The sequence below is a fragment of the Pholis gunnellus genome (assembly GCF_910591455.1).
Source record: "Pholis gunnellus genome assembly, chromosome: 17".
Lineage (NCBI taxonomy): Eukaryota > Metazoa > Chordata > Actinopteri > Perciformes > Pholidae > Pholis > Pholis gunnellus.
Genome location: NC_136544.1, coordinates 16,789,293 through 16,805,619, shown reverse-complemented (window position 1 = coordinate 16,805,619; position 16,327 = coordinate 16,789,293). Strand labels below are relative to the sequence as shown.

The 16,327-nt window shown below is 40.1% G+C and overlaps 2 protein-coding genes across 3 annotated transcripts; one reads left to right on the top strand and one right to left on the bottom strand.

Moving 5' to 3' along the window:
• The first annotated feature begins 1,749 nt into the window (after window positions 1-1,749).
• On the top strand, window positions 1,750-4,287 carry mpg (N-methylpurine DNA glycosylase). Its single transcript, XM_079176858.1, has 3 exons — window positions 1,750-2,111; window positions 2,652-2,856; window positions 3,093-4,287. The coding sequence occupies exons 1-3, from the start codon at window positions 1,863-1,865 to the stop codon at window positions 3,536-3,538; spliced, it is 900 nt and encodes a 299-aa protein (XP_079032984.1). The 5' UTR covers window positions 1,750-1,862; the 3' UTR covers window positions 3,539-4,287.
• A 30-nt stretch (window positions 4,288-4,317) lies between these two features.
• On the bottom strand, window positions 4,318-15,187 carry nprl3 (NPR3-like, GATOR1 complex subunit). 2 transcript variants are annotated; one of them, XM_079176856.1, is made up of 14 exons: window positions 14,802-15,187; window positions 13,903-13,972; window positions 12,072-12,110; window positions 11,188-11,320; window positions 9,941-10,015; window positions 8,870-9,023; window positions 8,673-8,754; window positions 8,421-8,558; window positions 7,162-7,318; window positions 6,685-6,791; window positions 6,323-6,452; window positions 5,422-5,611; window positions 5,134-5,326; window positions 4,318-4,499 (listed from the first exon to the last, which is right to left on the bottom strand). In XM_079176856.1, the coding sequence occupies exons 1-14, from the start codon at window positions 14,992-14,994 to the stop codon at window positions 4,334-4,336; spliced, it is 1,827 nt and encodes a 608-aa protein (XP_079032982.1). In that variant the 5' UTR covers window positions 14,995-15,187; the 3' UTR covers window positions 4,318-4,333. The 2 variants fall into 2 exon arrangements, with proteins under 2 accessions (XP_079032982.1, XP_079032983.1); XM_079176857.1 differs by lacking the exon at window positions 12,072-12,110.
• Between the last annotated feature and the right edge of the window lie 1,140 nt (window positions 15,188-16,327).

The window sequence follows — 16,327 nt, the reverse complement described above, 5'->3', positions numbered from 1 at the left end:
GGGGGTAGATTTTCTTTGTAATGTTGCTATCTGTGTTTTCTTCTTTTAAGTTAATGAATAAAAGACTGAAGAAAATTCCTTATTATACTAAATGTCATATTTTATATGCAAAACAGTATACAAAAAAAACGTGTAATATTTGGAGTATTAAAAGTGGAAGTGAGAAAAAGAAAATTCTTCCCCTACAGTCAGGATATACTTGTTGACTACACATATCATATTTATCATCCACTCAACTGTTCTCTCTCTCTCTCTGAAACTCTTTCGAGGTTTGGGGAGCTGTAACCTATTTAAAATCTCCAATGCACAGTTAACATAATAACAACAATTTGATTAAAACTCTCGTTAACAGCAGCTCACTGGCACTAATGCACACAAGCCTGTCGATAGTTTGTGCCTCTTCTGTAATCATAGGATTTTACCAATCAAGTCAGGTATCAGACTTTTTCCAGATATGACAAGGTGAACAAGTAGTTACCGTCCCCAAAGCACCAACCCAGCTGCAGGAGGACAGGAGAAGACTCCCAGTCAAAGCACAAAGGTTTTCCAGACTGAAGACAGGGATGTGTCAGAGCTCATGCTGCAGCTGCAGAAAGCTCAGCAGGATCTGCAGAAGAACACTGCTATGCTGAGTGCAGCAGGCAGGAAAACAATGCTGATGGACATCAGAAGTAAGAAAATGCCCCGGCTATAAAGAAAGGCATTGTGAATCTATTCTGTGTGTAAAGGTGCAGCAGAAACTGAGATCATGTTTGTTGCCAGCAATGTGGGGAGAAAAAGCCATCTCAGAAGAGCAGGTCTGTGCAAGCGGAAGAGATTGAAAAGGTCATCTCTATAAAACATATAGGAATGATTGCAGAACAATGAACTTAAAGAAGCTGCGCAAAACCAGTCTGGGCAGCAACTACAAAAAGCTTAACAGGAAGAAGATTTTGCACACTGGAAATGTAATTCTGTGACGACGGCTTCATGTAGTTTAGTAACTCGGGGCTAAACATGCAAATGGACACAAAGCTAAATTAAGAAGTATGTGAAACACATACAAAAATGTGCCCTTTTTTAAACCTCAACCAATGTTTTTCCTCTGTTAGCAATACATCTCAACAATTTTAATGACAGATCTATGTTATACATAACATCACTAATCTATCCCCCCCACTCTGCATTTTCCCTATTTTACTATCTATCTGCCTATCCATCCACTCACATCAGTCAATGCATGCATTCATGAGCTCTAGGTCAGCACAGTGTTTCACAACAGCACAGCAAACTTGTTCTTTCCTGATAAAGTTGTGGTCTATGGCGTGGCACCATGTCACACACTGTTAGTCTTCCAGAAAGCCACATGGAACCGCAGTGCCTGGGGGCAATCTGGCGCCATTCACTTCCTGGGCACAGGCAGGCATGAGCACACCAGCTCTATTTATAACGTCTTATATTAGAGCCTAGTGTTTTCAAATGAGGCTGAGAAGATAAGACAGCAGCAGGAAAAGCCCAGGGTTAACGGGGGGTGTTGTTTACCTATCCCTACCCATTTGTCTGTTATTTGAAGCGCTAAGGGGCTGCACAGTCACGTTTGAGGATTATGTGGAAAAGACACATGATGGACCTTCCTCCACACAGCCTGGATAGACACTCTTAACAGGAAAACTAAATCGCGACATAGTGATTGCCAGAAATAGTGCGCGGCCCCTTTAAGAGATACAAAACAATCGTTACTTCCTGTATGTTAGCGCTAGCACTGTGCCCTTAATCTACTATAAAGCACACATACATGAGAAAGTTAATGGTTTAAAGAATATGTAAAAATGATGTTGACATTGTAAAACAGATAGTGAGGGTGTCAAATAATGTTTATTTAAATGTCCAAAGTGTTTCGCTGTAACGTTATGATGGCAGGGAGAAAAAGAAAGATGCCAGCATTGAAAGGAGCAGCGACACCTCAACCAGCAGAGGTTTCACCTGCCAAACTGAATAAGAAGTGTGAAAATCCTCAAAGTGCTGAGACGGAGCTGAGCCATCATTTCATCAACAATGACCTGCAGCACAGACTTGAAGAGGACTTTTTCAAACAACCCTGTATCCGTTTGGCTAAAGCATTCCTCGGCAAGGTAATGCTGCCATCTCACCTACATTAATACATTTTGTAACGATGATGTCTGAAAGCCATTTGATGCTCTGTAGACATATCTTGTCCAGAACAATGAAAGTCTTGCCACCTCTGGTTACTTTGTATTTCCTTCAGCAGCTGTTCAGTCCTCCATTGTTACACTGTAACATTGTATCATAGTTGATCAGACAACTTTACAAACTACAACCGGACAAACAACAAAATGCATCCAGACCGTTCACGGGTAATGTAGGACTGCAACTAAAGATTATTTTCATCCTCAATCGATTGATTGATTGGTCTATATAGGGTTTGCCAATAGGCCTAGTGAAATATGCCCTTCACAAATTCCCAAAGGCCATGGTCACACATCTTCAGAGGTTTTGTAGGATCAACAGTCCACATTCAAAGATATGCAATTTACTTCACAGAAGGCTTAAAAAAAACAACCATAAAATAACATTTGAAAAGCCTGAACTTGACTGACTAACCGATTAATTGACTGATCATAATAGAACATAATCTGACCTTGTCCCTGCAGGTGTTGGTCCGCAGGTGTGCAGATGGTACTGAGCTGCGAGGGAGAATAGTGGAAACTGAAGCCTACCTTGGAGGGGAGGACAAAGCTTCACACTCAGCAGGAGGCAAACGCACTGAGAGGACCACAGCCATGTTCATGAAGCCTGGCACAATCTATGTGTATCCGATCTATGGCATCTACCTGTGTATGAACGTGTCTAGTGAAGGTAAAAGCAGTGTCAGCCAAAGGTGATAGACATTATGTCTACTGAAGCATGCAAACAGATACATTTTATAAAAGCCCTTTTTGGTTCAATCTGCCTTCCAAGTGTTTTATTATTAATATGACACTAAATCAATACAGCAGTGGTTTTCTTTTTTTATCATCAGTGGATAAAGGGCAAAAGGAAGGAGACCGAGTGGAGCCTTGCTGACTGATGCATATTGTGTGCTGTATCCCCAGGGGAGGGTGCTGCCGTGCTGCTGCGCTCCATGGAGCCCCTGCAGGGTCAGCCCGTCATGAGGCAGCTGAGGACAGCCAGACGCAAAGAGGGAGCCCGACAACTGAAGGACAAAGAGCTCTGCAACGGGCCTTCCAAGCTGTGCCAAGCTCTAAATATACCCCGCTGTTTTGATCGTCGAGACCTCGCCTCAGACCCAGACGTGTGGCTGGAGAGGGAGCCCGACACAAATCCAGCAGAACCCGACGACATAGTATCAGCACCACGCATTGGAATTGAATCTCACGGGGAATGGGCCAAGAAGCCCTGGCGGTTTTATCTCCGTGGGCACCACTGTGTTAGCGTAGTGAATAAAGAGGCAGAAAGACAGTCTGGAAATGTAATGAACAATTTAGATCCCTCAGATGTGCAGTCTGACACAGGACAGCACAAAGTCAAGAGGGCGTAACAGGAATATCCTGGAACTACTCTGCCATCTGTTCCCTCTGTGGACTTCTCCATTTAGGCAGTATAAAAACTCAAGAAAAAAAGAAGAAAGTCAGGATGGTAGAATAACATTCTTGACTGGTTGAATGTCTAAATTCTAATCTGCATAAATTATGCAATATTTTTAACAGTGTATTTATGTACTGATGCAAAGTTATACTCAAATCTAACAATCAATTTATCGGTCTATAAAAATGTTTTATTCTGTAACGTAACCTTTTCTCACTCATGAGTCTTTTTTGTTTTTAAGGTACAATCGTACTCGGTGACTCAGTGATTTCACAGATGTTTGGAAAGCTCTGCTTCTCTCAAAGCAAAATAGCCTCTTGATGTTTAGAATATTTCCTTTCTAGCTGTCTTTCTCTCCCCACCTCTGGGATTCCTGAGGAGAGGTAGATGAAGATCTGGAATGATCGTTACAAAGTGTGCCCATCTGTTGTAAATGCAGATGATCTAACACATCTGGGATATGAAGTTACCCCCCCAATACCAATAGTTCCAATATTCAGAGTAAACGCTTGAGGCATTTCAGGTATGTACAAAATAATTTAATATTGTAAACAAACATTTGGCTCATGAGGGAAACAACACTTTCTACATTTTGTAAATCGGCACTCATTTTTGCAATCATTGTGTCAGTTCATTTTAAAAGAACACTGTTGAGCAATAGCACTTAGCTGAGAGCACAGCAGGCTATTAGCTGCTCTCAAGCTGACATCTATTCCAGTTGGTGAGAGCTGATGCCGTCTCTGTGCCACTACTCCATGGGTGACTGAAAGATTGAAATAATGGGATCCTCATGGTTTGTCACCACAAGGACACTGCGGAACTTGTCAAACAGCGTCTTGAGCTGCGAGCGTCTCATGTTCTCATTGTACATAATCTCTTCCAGGTGGTGATGTCCCCGGAAATAGTGCAGCAGCCTGGAAGCAGTCAACATAACAGGCAGAACAATGGGTTGAGAGCTAGAGTTTCATTGAATCATTATCTGTGTAAATCAACCATGAGACAGAACTTTCGCTGCTCTGATAACATTTGTTCTTACTCTGCAGTAGGTTTCACAAAACTCTAAATACTGGATTGTGAAGCTTCATTTCCTATTTCAAACATGTGCACAACTAACAACTGGCAAATAAGCTCAACTCTCCACACAAATTATTTTTCAATAAAATGTCTTAATACTCTGTGAATGCAAATAAAATAACTTTATTTTTCAAACCAATGCACACATATCTTCTAATTTCCTAAGAGACAAAGCATTAACAGTGATTTATAACATCATGAATCACTGGATCCTCACTAAGACATATCCCATCTGTTAAGGCGCCTTTAGACTGTACGACAACAGCGACCATGTGAGTTCATTGCGAGTCACACTGTGCGAGATGGGACTAATTAAATCTTTGTGGCAATCAGTTTTTGTCAGACAGCCCAAAATCGCACAGTGTAGAGGGGCCTTTAATCTGACCGTCTAAAAATAGAGCGAAATGGAGAGCTGAGAAACATTTAACATACTAATAAGACACAGAGTATGCACTAGACTTCTGGTTTAATTACCTGGCAAACATCCGCAGATCCTCTGGATTTTGTGCAGCAGGGATGTTAAGAATAACCTGCCTCTCGTGCTCCGACAGGCTGGCAAGCAGCGTCTCTGTCATCCTCTTGTTAAGCGGAGAGTCCCCACCGGGCAGTAGCTCTGCACTGGAGTTGTCCATACTGGGACTGGTGAGGGTCATGTCATCACTGCTGGCTATACACAGGAAGCAGACAGATGATCATAGATTATTTATTGCCATGTTATACCTCTAAGAGATGGGCAGAGGAGAGAGCTGAGTGAGGACATACTTGGGGAGCCAAAGCTGAGAGCGCTAGGGGTGCTGAGACTGCGGCCTCCTACTCGGGCAGCCAGCGGAGGGTCTTCATCCCTCAACCCGGGCTCATCCTCGCTGGGCGGTACCAGCAGGCAGACGTAAGTGTGCAGCTGGATCAGCAGGCGGCGCTGGAGCATCCACACCACCATATGGATCAGCTGGGCCTGGTCAGGAGCATAGCAGCATAGCAGCAAACTGCATCAGGGCTCAATAACATGATAAACCCCCTAATAAACATGATAACACATCATCACCCTAACCAGGTCAAATGTTTTAAATGAGCCACAGGTAACACAAGCTCGAAATAGAGCCAAAAGAAAGAGCCCTCTGATCTTGTTCTCATGAAAAATGGAAGCTGCAGACGCTGGAGCTGATGTCCCTTTGCCATTTATAATTCATCGCCGACACTCAAGCAGCTATGCCAAAACAGGATGGGTCGCAGGAGGAGAACACCAAATGGTTCTGCTTTTACAATCCAGGATCTAAATTTAGAGGAATAGCCATGTACATTTTCAAGTAAAGTCCCTTTGTTCAGGTTTAGAAGAAGACTTTTTTTAGTCTGGGAAAAACAACAATGAATATTCATCAGATTATTTCACCAAAAAATGTGAAAAACATAGCAAAATAAAGTGGACTTACATTGAAAAGGATTGTCTAACTTTTCACAGTCATTCACAATATGTTATTGTTTATTTTATGTTACATATATACTAGTTGTAAAAAGTTTAGGACTTGATACTAATTACTTGCTGGCTTCCATGTGTAGTGTGTTTAATCCAGTGTGTAGTGTGTTTGATCCAGTGTGTAGTGTGTTTGATCCAGTGTGGCGGGGTGAGGTTATTTGCTGTGTATTTGTACTTGTCCAACAGTCTTACCTCCTGTGCAGGAGCTTCCAGGGGGTTTCTGAACTCGGCCAGTGAGACAGGCAGTGAGAACTTGGCTAGCATGGAGGGCAGATCGTGTCCAGGAAACTGCTGGGCAAACTGTTCAGCCAATGGTGAGTATCTATCCAGGGAGAGATGGGAGACATCATTCGACAACAGCTTTTTAAAATCAATTTTCTACAAGGTTGTAAAGAGAAGGCTATTACAAGTGCTGCCAATGGCCCAATCCAGTTCTTTCATAAGAAAATCTGAGGTATTTAACAAGTCTGAATTTAATGACAATAAAGATTTCACAGCAACATTATGGTCCATCAGCTCTACAGTAATCAGTACATCACATCATGAACACTCACAGGCAGATGATGGCATGAGGAGACAGCATGTAGACGTTGTTCTCACACAGCGGGTAGATGATGATCGCTTTGCCCCAATAAACCAAGTGAGCAGCAATTTGAAAGATCTGAGAGGGAAAATAATTTACGAATGATACAAATGATGTGAAATAAAACTATCCAAACAACAAAATTCTTTGCAATTGAAAACCAACTGTAGAAGAAAGAGCACCTTGTACTGGTGCCCTAACGTTTTCTTTTTGAAAGTACATACATTGTCCACTAGATGGCAGTAAGACACCATCAACACCTTTTTGAAAATATTACAAAACACCATACTATCACAACCTCTTTATTTGTGAATTAGCTTAATGATTGTGTGCAGTTATAAATACATGTTCTTAATTATGAAAACATGCTTCAAATTTGAAGATAAATGCCTTTTGAGATCAGAGAATGACATCTGTGGTTGTAAAGTGCAGTGGTGATGTTGTCCACCTGAAGTAAGGCCAGGTCAGCATCCTGTGCGAGCTGCTGCAGGTTTTTTACCGCTGAGCAGGTTTTGATGAGGCGCACCATTGCAGGCGAGCAGTCCAGAGGAAGCTGGCTCAGCAGTGCCTTCTCACTTTCCAGCAGCAGCAGGGCATGATAGGGTCTGAAGGATCAAAATACAGATCATGCAGCCTCTGAATCAACAGACCTCCTCTTCAGAGGTCAAGACGGTCCAGAGGGAATCAGCTTTAGTGCCGGTCTGTACAACTGAGCACTCTGATTCATTTAAAATAAAATCATCTTTCTGCAGTGCGGTAACAATTCCATGGCTTGAATGCCGTTTGCACTAATATCAGCTTTGCTGCTTCAAAAGAAAAGTTGGTCACACCTCGGATGTATGTATGCTGAAGTAACAACAGGTGGCAGTATGGTCCACACAAAAGCTTTCATGGTTTCCTCAGACTGTTTGAATAGTAAGTCAGTACTGAAGCTCCTACTTACACAGCCCTTCATCAGCTGATAAAGACACAACACTCCTTTGACATAACAAACTGATGGGGGACTACAATCTCTGTTTTCGAGGGTCTGGGACTTCTTGACCTTCTTGTTAAGTAAGTCGACCCGTGGGTCAACGGTGCATCCAACAACACAGATTAAAAAAGATTGTAACAATCCTGTGCTACTTGGTAGTCGTGTATAGGCCTATACATGCGGACTGACTAAATGTATGTGTGTTAGAGTCATGAGTTTATCACTTCTTATTGTTCTTTGTCTTCATCGGGCAGGTCATGCAGACCTTGGTCTTGCAGACAAGTCATATTAACAAATGAACACTCAGCTGCTTTCAGGTTCCATTAAGAATTATGTAGATATAAATGAACTATATTAAAATGAGAGTAAAAAAGGAGACATTTTTTCTTCCATCTCCAAGAGATGTTGCATTTTTGCACAACAAATAATTAAACTATATTAGCAATTAGTTAATGGTATAATTGTCTTATATAGTAAATTAAAAGGTGGCCATTTCTATGTAATATCTAAATATGATTTTAAATAGTGCATAAGAAAAGGCTCAACCTGCAATAAAACTTCCTACATAACGCTTTGAAAAGGGGGACATCAGGTGGAGTGTCTGTGGTTTGTCATATGCCATTTTCAGTTTCACATTCCACAACTGCTGATTGAGGTGCAGTCAAGTGTTATTTTCAACCCACATAGAACACTGTAGATGCTTTTTATTCTGTACATAAAAAGTAATAACAAACCTTATTGCCTTGAGGCTGCGCTCTAATGCCTCAGGGGGGATATGAGTTCCACCAATCCTGTGGATCTTGTGTGGTAAACAGAAGCTCACCTCCAGCCAGTTGTTAATATGTAGTCGCACCACGCCAGTTGTACAAAGGCTGCAAAAACATGGATGTTAAAATCAGCTGTGTGAACAATGTGCATCCTGCATGGTAAGAAAGAGGGAGAAAGAACAAAACAAAAACAGCAATGTATTATATTTAATCACACACCTGTCATAAGCCTCCTTCAGGTCCCTGGCTAGTTTACATTTGGGAAGAATTTGTCTAAATGGGGACTGGGGGCTTCCATCGGCTTAAATCAGGAAAAACACAACATTAGTATACCGATGAGTTACATTGTGCTACAATAAATATGTCATAATATATTATATACGTCACTTGTGAGGTGTGACAATTGTGTATCTCACTCTCAGTCATGGTGGTAATCTCATCCTGGACGGCCAGCATCAGTTTGGCCTCTCTGGTCAGGTACTGGCAGCGCCGCTCTTCGTGCTGCAGAGCTATGGCGATGCGGCGTGACAAGTTGTGCATGCAGCTGATGACGGACGGGTCAGCATTCGCCTGTAGAGGCCAAAGATGAGCGGGGGACACTTTATAAACACTGTCATTTTGACAGAAACATGTTCGTAGCATGTATACGACAATTTGGAGTTAACATTCATGTCAAACATTAGCAGCCTGTTAACCATCTAACATGCAGAAGACTTTTAATATTGAAATGACTTTTGAGCTTCTTTATGTGAGGTAAAGATCTCGAGAGGTTTCACCTCATCTCTGTGGTATTAGTGGTGTTGTATTGCATCAAACTGAGAGGTATTTCTAATATTGTGTTCTCGGGTATGTAAATGGAGATGGACAAATGATATAAAAAGAACAGCTTCTCTTGGCATTGTCAAGTAGATCAGCTGCCATCATTTTCCTGCAGAGTAGATTCAACAACAAAAAACAAAGTCAATGTGTATAAATTAACATGTAGAATAATATAACGTCATTTATTGGCATACAAATTTGAATGGTTCAATTTTGTGCAATTAAACCTGTTAAAACAACCCAATGTTTTTTGGGGGGATATTTCCAGGGTACAAAAACAACAGTTGATAAGCAGATATAGTCTACAAAACATGACTGAGCACTTCTCCCCTGACTGAATGGGTCACTGAATGGGTACAGTGACTCAGCATGGGCAGGCCCAGGCTGTGCCTTGTTGAACAGCATGATTACATTGGCCTCTACTCCCTCTGAGTTCCCATGCTCTCACAGATAGTGAGCGTTTACTGGAATAGTATCACTCTCACACACCCCTCCCGTTCACGGCAAACACAGATTAACAGAACAGAGAATAGAAGTGTCCCACCCACAGCCAGCTGACTAAATTGTGCCATAAATGATTTGTAATATTAACATGTATACACAACAGCCAAAAGGCTAAATTGAATCCAATATAAAATCTGAATTCTTTAGATAAAGTAATTTCATACCCTTAGTGCAAACACCATACTAAACAAGATCATCGTAGGCATTTCTCTCTTCGGGGAAGGATCCGTTTTAGAAACCTGCCCAGATAGAAAAAAGTTTTTTTCATCAGATGCATAAAACATGTTCACAAAAACCTTTAAAATGCACAGCATGTTGATTTATATATGATATATCAATACTTCATTTTAAAGCAGTTGAATTCACAAATATAACACAATAGAAGCTGCACCAGCACAATGTTCAACATAAATAATAAGTAACATAATAAATAAATAAATAAACCTGGAATTCAGCTTTTGTTGGGACGTATTAATTGGGCTCTCTGCTATTTTATAAGTCACGAACAAAGGGTTGAATTAGTTGCTGTTATTTACACAGATTAACCTTATAATACAACATGTTATTGGATTGCTTTTCACATGTTTTTGTCATCGCCTATATCTAGGACTGGGCGACATGGAGGAAATCCAGTATGACCATTTTTGACCAAATACCATAATATTGATATTGCAACGATATAGTGGGGTTGACCATTGGTGCTTTCACAACATTTTTGATAAATAATAATCAGTAATGTGGATAAAATAACTGAGATAGAATAGATCAGCTACAACAGTCTGGTAAGTTCAGAAAATCACTTTACTGTAACACAGCTTTAAAAACCAGGAAAAGCAACACTTATGCCACATTACGATATTATCTAAGACGATATCTAGTCTCATAGCATGGTATCCATATAATACCGATATATTGCTCAGCCATATCTATATCCCTTTTAAATGCCTCCATCTTGGCACCATGGGCAGTGAATCATCATCAGACAAACTGTCAGTAGGGGGCCCTGCTGAGCTGTAGACGAACACAGCTCACATAACTTTAGAGGGTCATGGTGAAACAGGGAAATGGTCTTAAGGACTCATCGAAGCCAGATGGCAGGAAACATCAATATTACAATATTGATGGCACTTTTAAATTGACATCATGAATCACTGGTGTCGAATACAGTTTATCATAACAGCTACAATACAAATAGCCGTAGCTACTAATGGAAACTGTTAAAAGTAGTGATTCTACAGACAACATATCACATGTGTTGTTGTGCTCCTAAACTGTGTATTCACAACCACTTTATCTTCTATATGATGTGATTTATTTGACAGTAACTCGCCGGAGGAAAATTGTACGTCTTGTTTTATACTTGAAATTTGTGACTTTACATGTTTTCAGTGGGACCCATTTTGTTCCTCACCTGAATGATGGGAGGATGCTGAAGGAGAGTAGGATGACCCACAAATCGAACATTGTCTATCTTCAGTTCAAACTTTTTCCCACACATATCAGATTTGGTGGCCAGAATGGTGGCGAGGATGATGTCAGAGAACCTTAAAGAAGGAGAGACATCCTCAATAAGAAACATGAGCAGGGTGTGATGGGAGGTCACAGCACAGCAACAGCTGGGACAAGTAAGACAGTTTAAATTAGCTGTTTGTTTACATTTTTCACATTCCTGTCTATAAGAGGGGTTGCGTTAATCAGATGCATCTGCCTGTAATGTAATTCAACAATGACAGCATAAATAAAAAAGCTTGTGTGGCTACTGGAGAGGAGGAAAGAGGAAGAGGCCTCCTTGCAGAAACAGTGAAGTCGCTGAATGAAGAATGTGAAAGACACATGCTGGTTTGACTTAAGTAACTCATGCTGCAATCAAAGGGATACAAATCAAAGCGTTAACTTTCAGAAACAAATTAAACACACTATAGACTTACCTCACAGCACAATTTGAAAAGAATATGATGTATTTGCTTTATTGTAGTTTGCATTTGATTTATATTTTGTTTTGTAATGCTGAGCCTACATGCTTGAGGTAATATAATCAATGTGAATTAATTATTAATTATATGTTTAACTGTTCGATTTTATTTTTTTCAAAAAGGCATACAGTACAGACGAAAGCAAAACTGCAGTCCCGAATTGACCAAAGCACCGATTCACTGGATCTGCTAATGATAAAGGGTTTGACTGAGATTGGGGTTGGGGATCCATAAAGGACACAAAATAGGAAAGAAGGGGATTAAAAAAAAGACAGGGGTGATCTAAGCGAAGGAAAGGTGGTTTAGAATGATTTGGTCTTACCCTGCTACCAACTGTTCGTCAGTTAGTGGAGATTGTTCTCTGAAATGGGAATTGGGCCATAAAAAAGAAGAAAAAAGCAAACAAAAGGGAAAATGCAACACACAGTTGGCCTGAATGCATAAAATGGACATCAACACAACCCCAACAAACATGTGATACTGTGATGTGAAAATGCTGGTCTGGAGGTTGATTCAAGCTGGTTACCAGTTTACCCTGACTGAGTTTTAACGTTTATTTATGTTGAAAGCTGTAAAACTGTAGTGACGTCTGTTTGTAGTGGAGACAGAAGCAAAAAAAAAAAAGTGAGCAAAAAAAAATGTTCCAAGTGCCAGTTTTGTCTCATTATGCCGAGTGAGCTGAATGTAAATGATCTGCTCCCTACATCCTGTGACCAAAGTCATTTCAGCCAACCAATGAGTGACCAGCATCCATAAAGTGGAAGCATGATGAAGACTAAATACTGGGACTTAAAGCTTCTTTGTCTGATATTTTCATATTGTTTTTCAGAAACAGACATCAACATTTTGAGTGTCCAAACAGGGAGGAGTTTAAATTCTGATCATATTTCATCAAACTTCTGCCTGAGTTAGTAAATAAATATCACAATATTTTTGACTAAATACTTCGGTATCGATGTTGTGTCAATATTCCAGGTGCGTTCACAAAATATTTACACAATTAGATTCTTGATAATCATCAGTAATGTGGATATAACGACTAAGTAGGTAAAGACAAATAATAGAAGAAGTAATTTTAAATTGTATTGTAATGTGGCCTTTAAACCAGAAAACGACAACACTTGTGCCATATTACGATATTATCCAAGACAATATCTAGTCTCATATCACGATATTGATTATAATATTGATATATTGTCCAGCACTGCCGTTCATTATGAATAGCCCAGAGGAAAATCTCACTTCATCTGCATTTCTATTTCTTTGTTTCTGTAACTCACAGAGCTACTGTTCAACACATTGCTGGTAATATTTATTCGGTCTATTTGTGGCTTTGTTTTAGAGTTTTTAAATGTGAAATTTTTGTTATATTCATTCCCATGTGGCTCACCACCAGCACAGTTTATTCCATTTAAACAACAAACACATCTTGGTTTAATGTACTTTAAAGACTTCACACATGGTGTAGTGATGGCGGACTGAACTGAACATTACTCAATTTGATTTGTGTCACATATACTGCACCCGTGTACACCAGTTTCCCTTTCTTCTTTTACTCAGTGGATGTATAAGTCATCCTATTTTATTTTTATGTCACAGCTTTTGTAAAACCATGAAATTATGCAGCACTGCCGCCATCTTATTTTTGTATCTACGACCACTTCCTGTTTGTAATCTTACTATGTTCTATGATTGAGAGCTTCTCGTCTCAACATTCATGTTTAGCTTAATAAAATCTAATGTTCTATGAACTTGTTTACTCATCTGAAGTAGATGTTTATACGCTTGTTTGTTATTACCAGTTCAGATAAGCTAGCATATTCAAACAGCGACTGACGCAATGACATTTAAAGTGACATTTAGACACATGGTGAGGTTACAGCTTCAGGTTTTGAAGTACAACCTGTACAGCGTTAAAATTGTTGAATAAAGCTCAACCACATGAGTTAAGTTAAACATGGTCCAGCTCCTCAATTCATCTTGAAAAATAGATGAGGTTTTAAAAAAATAAAATGAGATCCAATGCAAAAGGCAAGACAAACCATATGAGAGTAAGTGGCTCATGTGGATCTTAGAATGGGCCGTGTCCACCTACAGTAAATTTCCCTCAAATTAATTTAGATTATATATTAAATAAAGAGCCAAAAAAATACCTTGAATCACCATCCTGATCTTCAAGACCCTCCCCGGCTGTGTTCAGAGCATATGGACTTCGTTGTTTTGCTTGTGGACAGAAATAACAGTATTAGTTAGTTCACATGATTATTGATGCTAATTAGACAAATAAACACACAATGTTGCTCCCGTTTGAGCCACAAAAGATGCTCAAATAACAATCTTAATGTCAAAAGGATCAGATAACTTGTGTTAGGTGTTATGTAAACTGTGTTTTTAACTGTATGAAGCCATAGTTTCTCTCTGTTGGTAAGAGTCTATTTGTGATGGTTGTTGCTCTTGGCATGCGATGTTTAACCCTTTTTTTTATGGCATCCAAGTTTCTCTATGTTGCCAAAGAAAAACGAACTTATATGTAGGATATATTTAAGGCAGATATGCTGGTAGTTTGTATTCAGATAACTGATAACTAGTTTTAAGGATGTGGACAAAATAACAAGCACACGAAAAAGGACACAACATATGAAGCAACTAGCCAAATCACAGCTAACAGTCAGCTCAAACAACCACAACAACATAAGCAAAACAAAAGGAAGCCTGTGTTTTCAGGAAGGGGAACAGTGGAGCCAAGTGGGCCTTGTCAACACAGACTGAAAGAAACGTCGTGTTTGCTTTTAACCTAAAAGTGTAGCCCTTCAGATTACAGTCACAACCTGATTATTGCCAGCCTTATAGCGGTAACAGATATTGCTGGGCTGTTGTATTATATTGGGGAGTGGTTGAAACTGTTGCCCTGTCTCTCTAAATGAGTAATTATGTGAAAGTGAGATCTTGAAGGCGCCGAGTTTATTCCCCGAATAATGAGTAACTACATTTAGCGTTTAGGGGTTGATTCTCTGGCTAGTCCTTACTTAGCTAACAGCTAAGCTACGCCTACCTGTAAGAGATGACGGGCATTCAGCCACTCTTTGGAAAGGGTAGCGAAAGAGTAGTTTGTTCCCTCGGCTGCCAGAGCTAACCAGTATGACGCTAATAGGGCTGGTTTTATCGCCGGTTTTGTACACGCTGTTCTGGGACTGAGTGTACATGGATGTTCGCTCATCTGGTAACCCGGCTAATGGGTTGAACATCGTGTTAGCATTCTAACTAACTTCACGTTAGCTGCGACACAATAAAGTCGTTGGTCAGCTAACCTACGACCAGTGACCGTTAGCTTGTAGCAGGCGTATTAAGGTATGCCAGACACAAACACCGACCGTGAACACATTACAGTCTAACTAGAAATAACTTGGAGGCCTGACTGAAGTCCTACCGCGCATCCACAATCGCACTGCTGCGATTGTTTTGTGTTACCTTGAAAAGTGTTCGGCTAAAACAGAGACTGCTTTAGGATTCCCCCCTCATTCAACAATGCCCAGTGCTTTCCTCCGTCCATCTTGTGGTCGTAATAACTTTGTGTTTACTGATGGAAGATCATATACAAAACTACTACAATAGTAAAATGCAAGTTTTGCCTACATAAAGAAAATACGGTCACAAAAAGCGCCATGTTGACTACAAATAGGCCTAAAGCTAAATATCTAGTGTCAAAACATGCAGTATTATGATTTAAAGATATGATTATATCTAAAAAATTGATCCCAGATTGTTATTGTTGTATTCAAGCTGTTTGCCATCCGTGTATTTGGCAGTTTGGGCATAAAAAAGGCTCTTCATGATTAAAGTTTCTGATAAATATTTTCCATGTTGCATCATATCCGCTAGATGGCGCTTTTGGCTGATTTTAGGAAACTCTATGCTGCGTCTGTGAAGATAAGAATGTCTGTCTGTCTGTCTGTCTGTCATAGAGATATCAGCAATATTTTCATGAATACATAACAACTAAAGGACATATTTTTAACTGTTTCATTTAGTAAGATGATATATTCATAAAGAGCCATAAATATGCCGATAGGACAGCAAACTGCGGCGCCGATAGTGTGGTGTGGTGAGGGAGCTGTCCGAGGTGCTGGATGACCGGGAAGAGTTGGCCACTTGACTGACTGATCCGGGCCTGAAAGCGGCGCGGGGCGAAGGAGCTGTCCGAGGGACTTCTGCGGTCCCCGCAATAAATACACCTGTTTCTTTCGTCATACATACTCTGCATTATTTCAGTTCTTCAGGTCTTGACTACATCTCCATGCCTATGATGTTCTTGTTTTGTTTTGTGTCCAGATGTGAACATCATTTACAGCGTGATCAAATAAGCGATAAGAATCAAATTCAGGGCCAGTGGTGGAAGAAGTAGTTATACAAAAGTCTATAACACAGTGTACAAAAGTACGAAAGTAACCTCGTTCTAAAATTGCATTGATGTAGTCTACGTCACTTAAATGTAGAAGCAGGCAAATCTGGAGATACGTTTAATAACTTATTGTAGTCTAAAATTATACAAGTTATTGTATTTGTTGGTTATATTTTGTA

Coding starts and splice junctions, on each gene's coding strand:
- mpg (XM_079176858.1), top strand. CDS start 1,863: ATGTCCAAAGTGTTTCGCTGTAACGTTATGATGGCAGGGAGAAAAAGA. Junction 2,112..2,651: donor CTAAAGCATTCCTCGGCAAG/GTAATGCTGCCA, acceptor TTGTCCCTGCAG/GTGTTGGTCCGCAGGTGTGC. Junction 2,857..3,092: donor TATGAACGTGTCTAGTGAAG/GTAAAAGCAGTG, acceptor CTGTATCCCCAG/GGGAGGGTGCTGCCGTGCTG.
- nprl3 (XM_079176856.1), bottom strand. CDS start 14,994: ATGTTCAACCCATTAGCCGGGTTACCAGATGAGCGAACATCCATGTAC. Junction 12,111..13,902: donor GATCAGGATGGTGATTCAAG/GTATTTTTTTGG, acceptor TTCCCATTTCAG/AGAACAATCTCCACTAACTG. Junction 8,755..8,869: donor GATTACCACCATGACTGAGA/GTGAGATACACA, acceptor TCCTGATTTAAG/CCGATGGAAGCCCCCAGTCC.